Here is a 20,124-nt window from a genome sequence, read left to right as displayed (position 1 = left end):
CCCCCATTCAGCAGGAACATGTATAAATGTTTCTGGCCATGAAGGGGATTTAATGTGTGCAGGGCCATTTCAATGCCATTGGTCCCGCACATGTTTCTGGAGCCACAATAATGCAACTGTGGCTTTATGTGTGGCTTTAAATGTCGCAATGCAAAGTCAGTGACAGGATGGCTGTGGGGGTCCCGATCACCTGCACTAAGAGGCGGAAGAGTTATTCTTACCTCCATCCATGCATCAATGACTTTCGGTCATAAAAGGGTTAATAAAAAAAAGTACATTTTCATCACCCTTTCCCTAATACTACTTTTCTACCACATAGGTACAAAGTACATCCTGGATGCCTCACCCACCATATGTTATGCAACCAACGGTAGGTAGCCTATCATAGTAGTATTTTTGTCTGCAATTTCATTATTACATTTTCATACAATAAATTATGTATTAAATTCTAAAGGAGTATTCTAGTCCTAGGCTACAATTAAGGGGTTTTTCCATGCTTAGAAAAACATAGCTGCTTTCCTCTAGAAACAGCAGCACTCTTGTCCTTAGTTTGGTGTGGTTTTGTATCTCAGTTCTATTGAAATAAATGGAGCTGAAGTAAATGGAGCCCTAAGTCTTTGCAGTTTACTTGCAGTTCGTCTCTGTCCAGTCCCCTTTCTTCTCTCTTTTTCCTGTTTCTGAGATAAGACACTGCTGTGGCTAGTGACTGGCTCAGCTGGCAGGTCTTGCTCCCAAACACTCATCTTGGAAACGGGAAGGGGGACTGGACACAGCCAAAAGTCACAGCTCTTACTCCTGCGCATAACTTTTGATATGTATCTAGGACATATCACAAGGTTTTAAAAGCTACTGTGCCTATGTGAATATTTTGCTGGGAGTATGTTAGACTTAAAAATGAAGCTTAACTCACTCACCCCTATCCCCTGCAGCTCCCTGTCCCTGCAAAGGGAGTGGGGATTTATACATGTTAAATATTTAAAAATCCCTTTTTTTTGCCAACCCTTTTAACTTCTTTAGGAGGCTTACAGAGTCATGGCATGACCTACTGAATGATTTTAAGGGATATTCCATCTCTCAGCTCCCAAGCCAGCCCCCTGATTATGTGGCACTATGACAGCAGTAGGTGGAAGGATAGCAAGGCAGGAGGAACTTACCTATGTCTTCTCGCTGAAAAAAAAGAGATGCTAGGACTGTAGTTTCAAACAGAGGGGCACAGTAACATTTTCTGTGGAATCCTGCATGGGCGCATTGGTTAACATGATAATGTGAAAGTCTTTTTCTTTTCTTTTTATTTTTTATGTTGGATAATCCTTTTAAGATTGGAGATTTTATATCCCTAGAAGGTCTGCTTAGTTCCCTACATCCATCACCTTATAGAACTTTCATGGCAGAACACAAAGCCTGTACATCTCTGCTTTATGCATGAGACCTTCATATTTGGAAAAAAAATTAAAATTAATAAAAGTGCAAAAGACATTTTGTTTGAACTGTTAGGTTATGTTCACACTACGTTCAAAATACAAAAAAAGACGTCTGCTTTTTCAATTAAAAAAGACATCCATTATTGACGCAATTTAATTCATTTCAATGTATTGAAGTCAATGGAATGACAGATGTCCAATGCGCACAGCGTATACAGTGCCGAACGTTGTCAAAATAATGATCATGATAATTATTTTCGGGAGTCTTTTGCAATTAGAAGACGTTATTTTTTAGTTGTTCACACACAGTTTTTTTTTTTTTTTACCGTCCTTTCACCATTTTCACTATTAAATTCAATGGACTTTTCAATTAAAGTCACAACCATAGGCCAATTAATCCATCTAAACTAGAGTAATGAACCATTTAGTCGAATTAATTAAAAAGAACATAATGACTGATATACAATAACTGTCAATGTTACACAATAGTTGCTTAATATCTGAACAAAGTGAAAATAAAATGTATCACAATCAGCTTTATATGAGCTATTTTACTTTTAGCATGCTTTCAAAATTATGGCTTGGCATACATAATTGATGTCTAACGCCGAGAAAATGGAAGCTCCCTGCAGACTCTCCTAGGTAACATTGGAAAGTTTATTAAAGCATGTACTGTACTGCAATAATGTAATATGGGGAACAATGATTTCCTTTTATAATAATCTAATAATACAATAATAATTATAAAGTGTGTAATATTACTACCACTGTAAATGTCATATCAATATAAAGAAGCGGTTATATTACATAAGAACTAGTTCACAATTGAAATTTTTACACATAAAGGCTATGTTCACACTTCGTAAAACTATGGCCGTAGTTCCCGCCGCAGAACTACGGCCGTAGTTTTGCGGTATGTAACATAGCCTTATTTTCAATGCCATCCCGGCCGGAGCATACACACATTGTATGCGCTCCGGCCGGGATCCCATGCGGCGCCGGAAAAAACTGACATGTCAGCTTTCTGTGGCCGGAATTCAGTGAATTCCGGCCGCAGAAAGACCTGTCAGTTCACACAGTGAAGCAAACGGCTCCAGTCGCTTGCTTCACTGTGGGCTATGTGAAGCTCTGATGAGGGCGCGCGCTGATGTGCCCACATCAGAACTCCGCGGCCGGAAAGATCACCCGGGCTAAGACTGGCCGTTCGGTGACCCAGCCGGGGTCACGGAATGGCCGGGTGTTCACGTAATGTGAACATAGCCTCAATCAGAATTAAAAATTAGAACTACAAAAAGCGATTATTTCAGGATGACAATCTCTGTCCATTTGCCCCAGTAGTGGATGAGGAAAGCTAGACCTGCAGTGATCAACTAGTAGCCTTGCCAGCTTTGTTATTTAAGAACACCAGTTTGTCCTCATAAGCCAACCTCTAATAATGAATGAGGCTAAGCTGTATTATCAGATAACAACAATGGACTGCAAAAAAAGGGAAATGGTCTAGGTAAAAAAGGGTATGGCACTGTGTGCAAAAAAAAAATGCACCAAAATCCTGCTCGTAATTTTTACGCACTTTAGCAAACTAATACTGTAGTTGGCCTAAACTTACAGAAGACTGTCTACTCTGTTTGCACATCAAATGTTTTAGAACATTCCAGCTAATATGTGTAATTCTAAACCAAGAATCACCTGGAAACCAACTTTTAGCAGCCAATCTTCTGTTGTCTTGGCAATGATTCATGAAGCAAGCCAATGCCAAAATGATATATAAATTACTTTTTTAAAAAAATAAAAAATAAAGATAATTCCCTATCATCCATCATCCAGCTTGCCAATGTTAAGGGAGGGTAATTTTTTAAGACTGCCCTTAATATAATCCCCTGCTAATCTGCTAATACTAATCTCCAAAATTATCCTTTTCTTGCATGACAATGTCTGTTTGCATGTAGTTTAACCTCCTCCCGCTGATGGGCAGTAAATGAATGTTGCTGCAGCCTATGCCTGATGCTGCAGCAACGTTAATTTACGCCGCAGAATGACACCAGAGTGCCATCCACATCGGGTCCCGGCTATCAGTAAAAGCTGGAGACCCACCGCAACGCTCAGCACCGGAGCCGCGCTCCGATGCCGAGAGTTAACCCTATAGATACTGTGGTCAGCACTACCGCAGCATCTATTGGGCTTCTGACAAATTTGACTTAGAGAAAACACTTCTTACAACCTTTCTAAAAAAGCAGGGGGTCTCAATTTCTAGTTTCTCATTATAAAGATTTTTTCAGCTTTCTTTCTAGCTGTTCATTTGAATTCTAGCCTGACGAAGGAGCCTCTGTGCTCCAAAAGCTTGTTATTGTTCCCCATTTACCAAGTGCGTTTTTTTAGTTTATTTTTTAATTATATTTATCTTTTGGCTTAAACAGGGTTTTAGAAAACCTATGACTTGATTGTAATAATACCATATAAACTGCTAAACATCGTAGCGCAAAATCAATTCTTTGAAATATAATAATGATATATTTCTGTTTTACAGCATTTCAATTATGCCTGTAGCCTAAATTTGTTACATTTATAATGGTTTCTGTGGGTGGTAGCATTTAAATATTATTTTTTGGGGGGTAGTGGGTGGTCTGTAATGTTTCACTGAAGTGAGCAACACTTTTTGCCTCCTCTTACATTTTTCCCAAAGTAAGTAAATGGCTATGTCAGGCGTCTTCCCGCTGTTCAGTAGATGACTGCTAACTCCACGGGTTTGATTAATGGAGAAGGTAATGATATGCAAATCGTCCACAATATTGCAGCATGACTACATGCATTTTAATTAGTCCTAAGATTGGAGTCGTTTCGTAAATACTGAGTTAAAGCAGCAATGATATGTAAAGTGTATGGATTACAATAAATTTAAGTGCAGCTACGGAAGGACACTGTCATTAAAATCTTAGCGTGCTTCATTTAAACTCATCAGTCCCAATGGGCTTATCTACTTTTCATTTACAAGCTGCACATTACTAAACAGACACAGATTCGGTGATATATTATTACATGGTATAGGACAGTCTGCCAATATCACTACATAATTCCCTTCTGAATAAATAAAGATTTTTCCATATAGTGGGTAGAACAGACATCTTTCCTAGGCGGAAGGTTGCTATATTTAGTCTTATATAACCAGTACAAAGATACTTTACCCAGGACTGATCCAGGGATGGTACCATTCTACTATGGGCTATGCTCACACAACGCCAAAAGTGGAGAAAAGGCGGGCGCTTTTGGAATTTAAAATAACGTCTATTTTTGCTGTGATTTAATTAACTGCAATGGCAATGCATTAAAGTCAATGGAAAGACAATGTATTGAATAACGTACGTTATCACCATGGATGTCAAAATATTGATCATTACTATTTTCAGACGTCTTTTTTACACAGCTGACTTTTTTTGTTAGTTGTTCACACACAGTTTTTCTTTTGTCACTATACTTTCTCCATTTTTACTATTAAATTCAATGAACTTTTCAATTAAGCCACACCCAAAGGCCAATTATTCCACCTAAGCTAGAATAAGGTACAAACACCATTAATTGCACTAAGGGGAGGCCAGGCTGCTAAATGATGTCCGTTATTTTAGACTCAAAATGACAGATGTCATTTTAAACAACTGAAAAAACGTTGTGTGAACATAGCCTTGCACAAAGGTAAAGTGCACTAACCTTGCCTAAGAAAGTATTCTTGTTGCTAGTCTTCAGTACAGTACAGTATTGAATCCTTTACTAGCCACCGTAATGATTTGAGAAAGGTATGTAAGGGGTTAAAAGAGGCAGAGAGGAGGATTCTCCACTCAGGGTGGTTACATTGGGATCTCCGGTGATGTCAGCAAGTAAATGTTGCATATAGTTATTCTTATACCACTATAAAATTGGAAGAAGCCCCCTTATTGACTATAAAAAGCTGTATTAGTGGTGTTTTAATGGTTAAAATACTATATAAAGCCTTAACTTGCTATTTTACTTTATATCTTATTCATAAACAAAAGTTTGTCTACAGTATGTTCCCAGTAGGGAGCACACATAGTCTAAGGCTATGTTCCCACACAGTATTTTTGCTAAGTATTTTGGTCAGTATTTTGCAAGCAAAACCAGTAGTGGATTGAAAACACAGAAAGGCTATGTTCAAACGTTCTTTCAAATAACAGCCATTTTGTTTTGAAATAACTGCTGTTATTTGCCATTAAATGGCGGCCATTCCACTAAATGTCAACAGTGTGAGAACATAGCCTTTCTGTATTTTCAATCCACTCCTGGTTTTGCTTGCAAAATATTGACCAAAATACTTTGTGTGAATGACTTTCTCTGTTACATTTCCAAGCATATTTTGTTTATGGGCAGGACTGAATGCATGGTATTTACATTTAGGCTATGTTCACACTACGTAAAATAATGTCCATTGTCCGTGCCGCAAAACTACAGCCATTGTTTTGAGGTTCCCTATAATGACTGCAATGCAATGTAACTACGGCCGTTGAATTCACAGTACGTATCAGATAACGGCCGTTGTTTATATAGCCCTGTGAAAAATGAACATGTCAATTATTTCCAGCCGGTAATACTGCAACAACGGCCATGGATTTCAATGTGGCCGCGAACATAAAACTTATATCTGCCGAATTAAACTTGATTTTGATGTAAAAAAAATTCTGAGTGGTTTCTTGGGCTGGGCGCAGTATTTAAAGTAAATGACCTGTTTCATCCCGTTTTATAAGCATGCTAGGAATCAAAATTAAACAACCACTAGCTCGTACGATCGTAATTCTACGGACGTAGTTTTGGTCGCAAAAGTGCGGCCGGTGTGAACATAGCCTTATAATGTACAGAAACATTATATAGTACATTCAGGAAATGGACAGAATGTAGTCACTATTAGGCTATTAATCCATTAAACTCAGCCTACCTGAAGCATATCACAATGTTTATAGTAAAGAAAAAAACCTTTTTGATGTGTTGCCGATATGTACTGTACCAGTAGTGTTTGCGGAGAACATGTTGTGAATGGATTCCTTCTTTGTCATCCATTCAGTTATTTTGTACCGTATGAAAAATGTATGCATCAGTAATTAACATGTTTCTTTGATGTCAAACTTTATATCAATGTGCTTGTTAATTTTAGGGTGCTGTTATAACACCAACAATGGACCATACCATGTCAATGCAGCCAACTAGCATAATGGGCCCTCTAACACAACAAATGAATCACCTCTCCTTGGGGACAACCGGAACAGTAAGGATATTTTTTTTGTCTTTGCAATGCTACAAGAAGAGCATACAGTTTTTCAAAATTTTAACTTGGTTTAAGAGCATTGCTTTGGTTTAAGAGCTCCCTGTACTGGGTGGGAGGGGGATCGGGGGAGGAATATGGTCTACATAGTGCGGACCACACTGTACTCTGACCCAGGAAGTCTTCCTCACCTTCCAAATCATAGCAGATCCACTTCAGGCTGGGGCTTGCATCAGGGGACAGGGCACTAAATTGTAGAACAATACATCACTCAAAAACTAAGCCTTATACAGCAACATTTACAATGCTGGAATGCTGAGGCACAAAAAACTAAAGACTATTTACCATTTACACCTCTAGATCTCAAGTTTTGTATCCAAACATTCAATTTACTTTTCTTATCACCTGGCTACACTTTTAATTCATTTTAAAGTTGTTAGAAATCAGTATCTCTAAATCCTTCTCTTCTAAAGTCTAGACTAACACAGAACAAATACAATTCTCACTCCCTACAGGTATATTTATTGTATTTCACAACTAAACAGCCTAAAGGGACATTGACAGTATATGCACATATTTGTGATGCCAGTTACCTAATACATGAGTATTGCATAGTTATCTTTAGCGCTGCTTTGTTGTGCGACATCTTTCTAAAATATAAATTTTATTAAGTCATAGGGGCAGATCTGTGATACTACGCCACCAGGCTACCCCTACTTACTTCACAATGATTGACCAGCTCATTGAAATCCTGTACAGCCAAAGAAGACCTGGCATTAGAGGAACAACTTATGAATTAAATAAACAGTAGATCTAATTAGTATGTTCAAATATGTTCACTGCTATCCCAAAGATTTGTCTAACCAGCTTTATACACAGCAATTAGTTACAAGTAATATCATTATTATAAGGAATTGTATTGTATGATAGCGCCAGATCTAATAGAGCTTTCTTTCCACCATGTGGATAGTTATTTATAGATTCAATAAAGAATCAATATATTGACATACTACCTGAAGCAAAATCCTTAACAGGCTGCAAAACCACTGGATTGAGCACACAGAAACATGTAGCATATACAGTAAATTTCCTTACAGAATACTGCAACACAATTTTTTTTAAGCTACTAATCTGGTGACACACATGATGTATTGAGCCATGACGAACTTCTGATGTCAGTCACCTGTTAATCTTAATAATTAAAAGAAAAAAATTAAATAAATAATGATGTGTAGTTTAAAAAATGCCATATCTTGAATTCAACTAATTTCTTCCCAATTGTTTGGATGCACACTAGAAAAATCCCTGTGAATAATAAGTCAGAATTTAGTCTACAATATCAGATCCTAATGCCTTAAAGTAATGGCAACATTATTACCGGTGGCTACAGCCAACTTCTTCAGCCAATGGTAATCAAATGCAGAGGTTTGTGGTTTGGAAAATCCGGAGCATGCTTGAGATTTGCTCATCTCTATTCCTTGTCAAAATCTGTTTTCTCTACAATATGTAATAGTAAAGTCTTGCATAAACTCCATCCCCCCCCTTCGAGTGAAATATGACTGTGATCTTTGAGGATTTCCTTAGACATAAATTTTTGGGACTGACAAAATGCCATAAAAGCAACTGAAATATAGCAGCTGCTTTTCCAGTTTCTTGCTGATTTTGGGGGGGCATTTTTTTCTGGGTGTTCCAATTTTTGGACAAATTAGTATAAGCATTTTTATTTCCTATCTTTCAGTACAAGTTCAGTGACTGTAATTCCAGGTTTTCTACTAAAGTAGTTAAAAAAAGAATTAATAAGCATATAGAAATTATAAAAAAAGTTTGTATTTTTACCTCCCTATAGAAAGGGGGTGGGGGGGATGCCAACCTTTCTATCGAAAAATGCAGTACAAGGGGTCTGCTGAAGGGTACACCTGATGCCGATCGACCGGGGGTGGTAAGGCCCTGGCCGCGGCTACGCGAAAAAAAAAGATAACACAGCTGGCTGGTTGCCGGGGACGCGATCAGTGGGCCCACGGAAACCATTCTCGCTCCTCCGTAGAATTTGACTTTGACTGTAGCAGTTGGAGTAACATTCCCTACACCTCTCCCCCACCGCTGTTTTGATTTTGAATTTGACTGTAGCAGTTGGAGTAACAAACCATGCACCTCGCACCGCTGTTTTGATTTTGACTTTGACTGTAGCAGTTGAAGTAACATTAACTGCACCTCTCCCCCCACTGCTGTTTTGATTTTGAATTTGACTATAGCAGTTGAGGTAACTTTCCCTGCACCTCTCCCCCCACCGCTGTTTTGATTTTGACTTTGACTGTAGCAGTTTAAGTAACATTCCCTGCACCTCTCCCCCACCGCTATTTTGATTTTGAATTTGACTTTGACTGTAGCAGTTGGAGTAACATTCCCTGCACCTCTCCCCCCACCACTGCTTTGATTTTGAGTTTGACTGTAGCAGTTGGAGTAACATTCCCTGCAACTCTCCCCCCACTGCTGTTTTGATTTTGAATTTGAATTTGACTGTAGCAGTTGGAGTAACATTCCCTGCACCTCTCCCCCACCACTGTTTTGATTTTGAATTTGACTGTAGCAGTTTAAGTAACATTCACTGAACCTCTCCCCCCCCCCGCTGTTTTGATTTTGAATTTGACTTTGACTATAGCAGTTGAGCTAACATTCCCTGCACCTCTCCCCCACCGCTGTTTTGATTTTGAATTTGACTTTGACTGTAACAGTTGAACTAACATTCCCTGCACCTCTCCCCCACCGCTATTTTGATTTTGAATTTGACTTTGACTGTAGCAGTTGGAGTAACATTCCCTGCACCTCTCCCCCCACCGCTGCTTTGATTTTGAATTTGAATTTGACTGTAGCAGTTAGAGTAACATTCCCTGCAACTCTCCCCCACTGCTGTTTTGATTTTAAATTTGACTTTGACTGTAGCAGTTGGAGTAACATTCCCTGCATCATGTGATGTTCATGGGATATGGTTGTATCAGTGCAATACTCAACATAACAGCAGAATTGATGTGGCTCCGGCATCCTGGTTTTAATTCCTTGAGGATCTGGCAATTGTCTCATGCAAAGGGATTATCACTTGAGGTCCTGCCTTACTAATTATGTGCTGCCCAACAACTAGAATTGTTTTCTTTAGATTGAGCAGGGTCTGATTTTTTTTTCCCTTTTTCCTCTTTTGTTTTATCATTGTTTACAGACACACACAGGTCTGTATACAGACACACACTTAAGAACAGAATGCTGACAAAGTATACCACTCGGTTTAAAAATTGCAAGAAAAAAAAGAGAGAGACAAACATAGAATTAGACAGCAAAGTTTGCATTGTTCATTGTAGCACTATTTGGTAATAAAAAGAAACACATGTTTGTGCATTTTTGAAGATCCTTCTCATATTTCATTTGGAAAGATGGGCAATGTCAGCTTCCTTCATTTTATTTTCCCTGTTTTTGAAAGGCAATTTTTTTCCATGTTCTGCCCCTTCACAGCCAGAGGAGTATGTATCTCCTTACAGTGCAAGGATCTGCAGGCACCTGTGGCAGGGGATGGGCAGACAAAACTAATAATCCACTCTTAAGGAGAAAGATATTGCTGCAACCTTTGGACAATTTCCAGAGTTGTGTATCACTGAGCATCATCTTTCCAGAATGAGCAAAACACTGTGCAGTCTTTGTTAAGATTTTGTAATAAATTTGTAATAAATGTGCTCAGACTCAGGGAAGGGTCCAGAAAAGAGTTTCTGGAAGCATGGTGGTGGTGGTGGATCTGTATCCCTTCTTTCCCGGGAGGGGCCAGGCTGTGGGAAAAGAGGCTGAGCTGCTAGAGCAAGAGTTCCACTCCCTTGGCTAGCATGGGTGGACTGTATGGAAGACTGGGTGGTGCATAAGTTACTGGACACATTATCCACTATCCACATCAGCATCTGTTCACACTGCAGCAGTTTCAATAATGGTGTACCCTCAGACCCCGTAAGTTGTGAGAAGAAGCTAGGGATTGAATGTCTGCGGTGTGCCACTGCTCCCTCCTCAACGGGTGCTGCTGTGTCACCCTGCCCAGAATCATGGCCTCTGCTCACTGCATCTTTTGAAACCCAACGCCCTCGCCCTCAACCCTTACCCCTGGGCTTCACCATTTTATGGACACTGCACAGTCAAGACTGAGATAGCTGCACTACAGATCACAGCACGCCAAGAAAATATATAACTCAGAGTACTTTTAGAGGTAGTCGTATAGAGTCTGTGTGTAAGTGCTGCTATATGGTGTATAGCAGCACTTACACAGGGCAATTAGCAGTGAGCTTGGATATGCCCACAGTAAGACATAAAGAAATAAGAAAATTTACTGGTGGTCAGGTCCCGCTAGTTTTTGGGAGGCTGTGGTATACAATCTGTTGGTGGCTGCACCTATACACTCTGTGACACCCCCTTTACACTCTGCAAGCAGTAGTGAACTTAAATATGGCTTGAGTAAGAAAGACAGAAATCTGGAAATATACTAGTGGTCCCAATAGTTTTTGGGGGGCTGTGAGATACAATCTAGTGGTGGCTGCACCAATACACTCTGTGACACCCCCTTCACACTCTGCAAGCAGTAGTGAACTTAAATTTGTCTTTGTCCCCTTTCTGCCAGCAGCCGATCACCACAGTGTGCTGCTAAAATCGTGGTAGCTGCACTGCAAGTCCCAGCCAGCAGTCTGTAGTAATACAATTTAAAAACTATTTGAAGCCCTTACAAGGGCTGTTTGGTTCTTTTGCTAGTATTCCCTGCCTACTGGAACGCTAATTCCCTCCCTAACGCTCTCCTTGACCAGCAGCAGCTCTGTCCCTAATTTCTTCCAGCATACGTCTGAAGTGAGCACTATCGGCCGAGATTTTTATATGGCAGGGTCATCTGATCTGGCCAACCAATCGCTGCTATCGACATGTATGGGTCCCAGGATGTACCAAAGAGTCTCCTGCATGTTTATTGGCTGAGAAATAGCGCCCAAACTTACAGGAAACGGATGATGAGATTTTCTCGAGTATCGCAAGATGCTTGTCCGAGTAACGAGTTCCATCGAGTACTCTAATACTCGAACGAGTACCAAGCTCGGACGAGCATGTTCGCTCATCACTAGATGTGACCAAAAATCGGCAATTTTGAAATTTGGTGGGATTTTTACTTATGCATTTCACCATGCAAGATCAGGAATGTGATTGCACACATTGTGATACCAAACATGTTTTTTGTTTTATTTATTTTTTTATTTTTATTTACAAAGTGGGAGAAGGGGGATTATTTAAACTTTCATTATATGATGGTATTTTTTTTATTAATGAAAAAAATACACACACACACACACACACACACACACACACACACTAACTTGAAGTTCTGCTGGGGGACTTCTATTATAAACTGCTCTCTCATTGAGATCCATGCAGTACATATGTACTGCATAGACCCATGAGATCAATGCTCCATTGCTTTGGGCTGGTGGCACCCATAATATTGGAGTGCCAAGCCAGGATCAGCGCCATTGCAATGCTGAGGCCCTGGTAGAAGAACGGAATGCCCCTACACAATTTCATTGCAGGGGGGATATCCGTCCACTAGACACCAGGGATAGGGCTTTGTAAAGGATTTAAATACAGCTGTCAGTTTTGACAGCTGTATTTAACTTACTGATTAGCCGGGCATGGGGATCGAACAGTCACGGTCCCTGGCTACTGATGTCCTTATGCAGGGGGAAGGGGTTGAAAACACAGCTGTGAACAGATATGTTCAAAAATTAGAGATCATAAGTGTCTGCCTAGTGCCAATTAGTCCACAATGTGATAAAATATGTCCTTCCCTCACAGAGCTACATAATGCATATGGTATGTTGTATGTGCATTTGTGCAAAAGCAGACTAAAATGACTAGGCATATATTAATATAAAATCAATGAATACAAAGTCACTGTTAGGTAAACAGGGACATGATGAAACAAGGAGTCCCAGTCCCAGGCGTGATTGGGGCAGAGGCTCCAGGTCCAGAACCACTCTGAAAGCTAACTGGGGTGTCAGTTGTCAGTCAAAAATCATCACAACATAAAACACCTAATGGCGATCGGCTGGGGTTGACAGACGCCGCACTTGGCTGCGGCGCTATGGTCCTTGTGTTCCCCTGTATTTCGGCTCATAAGAGCTACTTTACTCTTTGCTAACCATCAGGATGCAAAATTTTTCCATGATCGTTACAAAGCTCAGATGCATGATTAAGAGCCAGATGGGCTCGAAACGCGTCGGCAACGCTTTTTAAGAGATCCACAATAAAATTGATTGTTTTATCTGAGCTGAAGGACTCCAGTCTCTTCCTTGTCATTATACCCCGGAATCCAGGGTTCACCTTCGTGCTCAAAATGGGTAAAGACATGTGAGAAGGCACAAGCTTATTATACTCGGCGCTGACCACATCTATTTGCTTTATCATTACTGTTAGGTAAACAGGGACAGGATGAAACAAGGAGTTCCAGCCCCAGGCGTGATTGGGACTGAGGCTCCAGGTCCAGAACCACTCTGAAAGCTGACTGGGGTGTCAGTTATCAGTCAAAATCACCACAACATAAAACACCTAATGGCGATCGGCCGGGGTTGGTGAAGCCCCGGCTGTGGCAATATCAAACAGAAGCAGTGACATGCCCCTAAGCAATCCGGACGGCTGCTATGAACGCTGGTGGGGTGTCCCTAGCAACCAGCCGGGCCGGTCACCAGGGACGCCATGATTACTCTGCAATCAGTTTTGTTTGAGCACTTAAAGTTATATCTAATATTATTGCCTTTGTTTGTATAGTATATGACTGCTGCCGCACCTATGCAAGGGACCTATATTCCCCAGTATACTCCTGTGCCTCCAACAGCTGTTCAAGTTGAAGTAAGTATTTAACATGTACAAATCATATGGATTGAAAATCCTTGTACTCAATTAGTTTAAGTATCATAGAACTATTATTTCAGTCAACTGTTTGAATATATTTTAGGACTGGATATTCATTTTTAGTCTTACAGAACTATATGTTTCAAAGATCTTTATTAAAGAGACTCAGTAGGTTCTTGCTGCCCTACCTGAGGGTAGCATAAACTAGTGACAGAAAAGCTGAACAGAATGATTCATTACTTAATTGGAGATATCCCCCTGAATAATGAGGACTTTGAGTACATCACAGTGGTCCTCTCAATTATGTGTGTGTGCGCTCTGTAGTCCTTGATATTAATGAGCACCAGTTCCCTCTTCCCACCAGCCCCTGAATGACAGTTGTCTATCTATACTGTGTGAGCATGTATGTATTAGCAGTTGGAGGATGGAGGGAGTGGCAAGGCATGAAGCCCATTCGCCTGCCTATTAGGAAAATGGCTGAACAGAATGAAGTACACCATCCTGTTCATCATTTCTGTCACTAGTGTTAGCTAGTGACATATTCCCTTTAATGGCATGGGCCTTTTCCTGTATTACTTTCAGGGGGTTATAGTTGCTATTAAATGAATAAAAAAAGAACAGACTTTTTTTTTTTTTAATAGGGTGTTGTTGCTGATACCTCCCCTCAAACAGTACCATCTTCATCACAGGAAGCAAATGGACAGCAGCAACAAATAAGTGTAGAGACGAATAATGAACATACAGCGGCATACTCCTACCAACAATCCAAGTAAACAACTGGTAAACTATTTTTTTTTCTCCAAACTTATTTTATTGAAAAGGTCAGTTAAGCATAAACAATAAGCATTAGGGAACACGCAGTTCCTTGCTCAGAAATACAATCAGTTTGATACATAGAGTGACCTCATTTTTTGAAATTTTCTGCTATAACAAGTTATGATACATGTACTTAAAGAAAATTTACAGAGACCACATACATTCCCAACATTCTAAATGGTCTAAATAAAAGCGACCGGTTGGGAAAAAGCAGAAAGAGTGTAATAAAACAAATTAACATAAGAAGGTATTTAAGTAAAAGTGGAATGAATGTTTACCGATAGTCCTTACGTTTTGTACTATAATGAAATGACCGTATGACATAAAGTAGAGAGAAGAATATTTGTTGGTTCTCAATACGAGCATTCTAACTAGGTAGAGGTGGAGGATTGTAGATATTTTTTGTAATATATGTTCCACGGTTCCCACAGAGTTAGATACTTCTCATGTGTGCCAGATTCCCAGCTGCATAACTCTTCTAATCTTGCTATGAGTTGAACTTTTTCAATCCATTCGTTTAGGGTGGGTGAAATATCCTCTCTCCAGTGCAGTGGGATTAGCAGTTTTGCAGCTGTCAGTAATAGAGTTGGTAGGTGGTTTTTAGATGGTGTAAACCTCTGATTGGGGACCCATAGGAGTATTAGTAATGGGTCTAAGGGTATATCGCTTCCACAGATTACCAATATTTGTCGGGTAATTGTTTGCCAAAAATTTGTTAGTTTAGGGCAATTAAGCCATATATGAGAAAGCGTACCTGAACCTGAATTGCATCTCCAGCAGGTTTCTGTTTTTAGTATATTCATTTCTTTCAGAAGGTAAGGTGTTCTATACCATCTGGTAAGTAATTTATAAGAATTTTCTTGTATCTTAACAACTGGTAAACTATTAACATTAAATAATCTAGTACATTTTTATCGAAACACTGCTTGGCATACAATATTAAGTGATGGTAGGGGTGTTGCAGAAGAAAACAAAAACCTAAATAAAACATTAATAAGACAAACGTGGTAACAGAAAAAATACTGTATCTTACAAAAATGCATTCAGTATGATAAAGAAAAAAAAGAAATAATCACTCCAACAGCTGAAATAAAAGTACATGAACATTTCTAAACCTTGGATCTATAAAATTACAGTTGATTTCTGTTTATTATATGCAAATGGATAAAGTAAATAAAAGCATGTATTCTGCCATACTTTTCAAGTACCTCAGAGCTTCTGATAGTGGTTCAGAATAGCATGATTTCACAGTAGTTATAGTAGTATAGTTATAAGTAGAGATGATCGAGGTTTTCAAAAGGTTCATCTAAGCTGAAACCTAAGCAAATCGCATTAAAATAACTAAACAATTGCTGGCATTCAGCTGTTTTACTGTGGTTCAGCAAGTTTGCTCATCTCTACTTACCTGTACACCCTGCCCTGGTGTCCTTCTTCTCTGGTCTTCAGTGTCCCCAGCAACCACCTTCAGTCTGCTCAGCCAATAACTGACTGAGACTGGGCATTGTCACCACCAGTGATTGGCTGAGTAGGCTGTCACTCTTGTCTTAGAAAAAAATCACTGTATTAACCAACTACTGACCATGGTGCTTTTCCATCAGTGTTTGGCAGAGTGGGCTGTCACTGTCATCTCAGCCAATCACTGACTAAGATATCCCCATGGCCAGTGGTTGGCTGAAATTACTGGCCATACGGCTGTCCCATCTCAGACAGTCAATGATTGGCTGAGCAAGCTGTCACTTTTTTAAGATGTGAGTTACAGCACGCTCAGCAAGTCACTAGCTGACTGAGACAAGGGGACCGCGCTGCGCCAGTGATTGGCTGAGTGGGCTGTCACTCCTAGCCAATTACTGCCACTGCCCACTTAGCCAATTACTGGCCATGTCTGACTGTTGGACTTTGTTATTTTATGATATGTCATCAGTCATGTCCAAAAATATTATTTAGGCTATGTTCACACTACGTATTGGACTGGCCGTTCCGTGACCCGGCCAGTCTCTGCAAAGATCATCTCAGCCGGTACTGCAGTACCGGCCGGATTATCTTTCCGGCCACAGTGTTCTAATGCGCCCGCACCAAAGCTTCACGCAGCACACAATGAAGCAAGCGGCTGGAGCCGCTTGCTTCATTGTGTAAACTAACAGGTCTTTCTGCACGCGCAATTCACTGAATTGCGGTTGCAGAAAACTGACATGTCAGTTCTTTGCAGTGCCATATGGGATCTCGGCCGGAGCGTTTACTATGTGTATACGCTCCGGCCGGGATCCCATAGCAGATAAGGCAGTGTTCCACACCATACAAGATATGGCCGTTGTTGCCGATGGCAACAATGGCCGTACTTTTATGTAGTGTGAACATAGCCTTATAGTGGATCTCACTGCTGAGACCTGCTGCGATCTCCTGTTCGACCTCTGTACCCCCTGTATCGGGCCCCGTTGGCTTCGTTATTCCTATGTAGCCAACGAAAAGAGCTTAGTATATCCCTCTTCCGATGTACTCAACTCTTTCCGTCGCTCCTTATCTGTGGCTTTACTGATAACTGAGCCAGCGGGTCCCGAAACGGAGATCAGCGGGGGGTACAAAGATTGGACCTCCCACAATCTCCTTCTTTTCTCCTATCCTGTGGGGGGAAAAGTGATTTTTTTTCCCCTGGAAAATCTTTTTATGTCTTTAAAGCTTGAACTGTTTTAGAGTTTTCATTCTTTTTGTTCATATATATCCTACAGATAATAAACAGGACTGAAGAATGTTGGTCTGAAAACCTTGCCTTGAATCGAGACACTTCATAAAGAAGTTGACTTCCTCTTTGCACAGGCATCAAACAGAAGCTTCTTTTTCCTTTTTATTTTTTTTTCTAACTTGCTCAACAGTGTTTTTTATGTGCCGTGCAAAAACAAACAAAACAATCAAAAGAAAAATATTCGGTTAAGTAGTTTGACAATTTTATTTTTGCTACTCTTTCTTAATGAATATACACCAAGAGAAACATCATTCTGGGTTATCATTTCATCTGGAACTTGATGAACATTGAAATATGGAGATGTACAGCGAATAGTACAGACTTTTAGCAACAGTGACACTGATGTCAAGGGGCAGCACTTCAGATGGAACCATAATGGTCTTCCTTTATAATTAAGCTAAACAGTCTTATTTCTTGTATTTCAGAAATCTTTCATTTTTATTTTTTCTTCCATAGGAATGATTTTCAAGAATTCTAATTGCCTTAATTTTAAGGACGTCAAAAGATCCCGAAGAAAGACATCAGCAAACCAATGGGACAAAAGGCATGAGACTCAGCATTTTAATTGTACCACACAACTGTTGTTGACGTTTCACATGGGTTTATAGGGTTGACATACTGTATATGTACAGATAGAAATTAGATAAATTTCTTCTTTTAAAGAAACATTTTGCTGGAAAAAAAATTGTGGCGTCTGCAATTAAGAAAAATAAAGTCTGGACTTCTATGAACTTTATTGTAAATGTTAATTAAAAAAAAGTATAGTTAGCTGTAGCTTTTTACAGTGGGATTAATGGACTAGAAAAAAACGAAACAAAAAAACATACAAAATAACTGCATCTAGGAGTTATGCAGTTTTTTGTTGAATGCTGTTTTTTATTTCATTTTTCATTTTATTTACAAAGCGTGAGTGCTAGCAAAAGGCATTAGTGCTTTCTATCTGCAATCTTTTTTATAAGCTTTAAGAGATTTTTAGTCAGCTTTGCTTGTCATATTGCAAAAAAAAAAAAAAAAAAATAGTTGTAAAATTAGGAGTGTATGGGTAAAAAAAAAATTTGCGAAAAAGCAATAGCTAGAAGAAATTGTTGACAATTTCTGTAGTATTTCCGAGTTGTGATCAAATGCAGCCTATGGATGGCCAATTTTATACCAAAGATGAAGTGACACCCTAAAGCAGATCTGAAGACAGTGTTTTGGTTCTTATTTTTTATTTGACCTACATGGCCGGACCAACTCTTTTTTCTTCAATGTTTAAACTATCTTCCATTGTTATTCTCTGTCATGTATACAGTATTGTTTTAAGAATAATTGTAAGATGGCAATTTACCTATGGCAACTAAAATCTTGTTTCTATCAACATGACATTTTCTTCCATGACAAGTCTTCCTTATTTTTCTAGACCTCTTAGTAGCTTGTTAAAAGGCAACCTATTTCGTTTACATACAAAGTGTTGTTTTTCATTTTTAAATGAACCATTGACAATCAGTTTATTGATATAACTTCTAACATTGTTCAATGCATTAGGACCTTTTTTAAATGTTCTTATTTTCATATTATCCACGACTGCTAAAAGGGCTATAAAGAATGGAAACTGCCACCAACATTGTGTTTTTTCTTTGTAATTGCTCCAATTAGCCAGCTCCAACTGTGGGATTCTGTTATGTATTGTATGAATTGGAATTAGGAAGAGAGAAAAATACATTTTGGTGACAGTTTCGTCCTCCTGAAAATACAAAGCCCTTTTCACAACGTAGTGTACATTCAAAAATATATACACACTATACACTGTAAGGCTATGTTCACACTACGTATATTTCAGTCAGTATATTTCAGTCAGTATTGCAACCAAAATCAGGAGTGGATTAAAAACACAGAAAGGATCTGTCCACACAATGTTGAAATTGAGTGGATGGCCGCCATATAACAGTAAATAACTGCCATTATTTCAATATAACAGCCGTTGTTCTAAAATAACAGCAAATATTTGCCATTAAATGGCGGCCATCCACTCAATTTCAACATTGTGTGAACAGATCCTTTCTGTGTTTTTAATCCACTCCTGGTTTTGGTTGCAATACTGACTGAAATATACTGACTGAAATATACATATACTGACTGAAATATACGTAGTGTGAACACAGCCTAGACTTAGCCCAAGTAAAGCCCAACTGTTACTTTGCCTAAATTGTGCCAGAAATGAAACCTGATTTTGGCACAATTTTTTTGGTGCACAGTGGCACAGCTTAAGTCACACCCCTTTGACAGAGACCATACCCCTTTTGTCTCTGAAGTGTCTAAAACTAATTGTGGAGAAAAGTCATGTGGTCCAGTTTATGGATAGGATTCTCACACAGACACATATGTACTGTACATCTGTGCAATTGGGTTTGTCATTGTTTGGACATCTAGTGATATGTAATTGAAGTATTCTGATAGCATGTTATGATATTGTGTTGAAATAGAATCCCAATTAGAGATAAAGTAATCAAGGACACATTTATATGATGAAGTTGTTAAGACAATTCCCAATGAATCTGGACAATTCCTTCAACTGTATGTGAGGTTATCAGATTTCTACCTGGAGTTTGGTATTTTTAAAATCAAGAATATACTATACTGTTCTTTTTATGTAAAGTGTCATTAACAATGAGATAAAACAAAAAATGACAATGCAAATACAGGCCCATGATATCTATTACACCTGATTATTTAAATGATCAAACAGCATAGCTCCAGAGGGGCCTTTATAGATTACGTCTTTTAAAAGAAAACCATTATGAAAATCATTATGAAAACCGTCTACAAAAACGTTTAAAATGTCACTGTCGTTATAACTTTCAAAGTCTAAATCCACAGTAGATTTGATATAAAGCAAGTTTGCAATGTATTTAATTTTTTTTATTATGCTGTAAAACAAAGCTGAACTTACCAGAAATCCAGGTCCAGTCTCCTGAAGGTAGATGCTGGATGTAAAAAAAGAG

The 20,124-nt window shown here is 39.1% G+C and overlaps 1 protein-coding gene across 2 annotated transcripts in view; it reads left to right on the top strand.

Annotated features, from left to right (window-relative positions):
- Positions 1-18,972, top strand: part of RBMS3 (RNA binding motif single stranded interacting protein 3) — a 426,067-nt gene extending 407,095 nt beyond the window's left edge. Inside the window, exons 10-14 of one of the 2 annotated variants that reach the window (XM_069960405.1) lie at positions 320-370; positions 6,574-6,684; positions 13,507-13,587; positions 14,232-14,370; positions 17,130-18,972. In XM_069960405.1, the coding sequence (XP_069816506.1) occupies positions 320-370; positions 6,574-6,684; positions 13,507-13,587; positions 14,232-14,363 (375 nt within the window). In that variant the 3' untranslated portion in view covers positions 14,364-14,370; positions 17,130-18,972. Of the gene's footprint in view, positions 1-319; positions 371-6,573; positions 6,685-7,353; positions 7,422-13,506; positions 13,588-14,231; positions 14,371-17,129 lie in introns of those variants that run through there. The other variant, XM_069960407.1, reaches the window with a different exon arrangement.
- The last annotated feature ends 1,152 nt before the right edge of the window (positions 18,973-20,124 follow it).

This window comes from Dendropsophus ebraccatus, chromosome 2, assembly GCF_027789765.1.
Source record: "Dendropsophus ebraccatus isolate aDenEbr1 chromosome 2, aDenEbr1.pat, whole genome shotgun sequence".
In the NCBI taxonomy this organism is placed as follows: Eukaryota; Metazoa; Chordata; class Amphibia; order Anura; family Hylidae; genus Dendropsophus; species Dendropsophus ebraccatus.
Note: the sequence above shows the minus strand (reverse complement) of the source record. Positions and strands in the feature narration are given on the sequence as shown.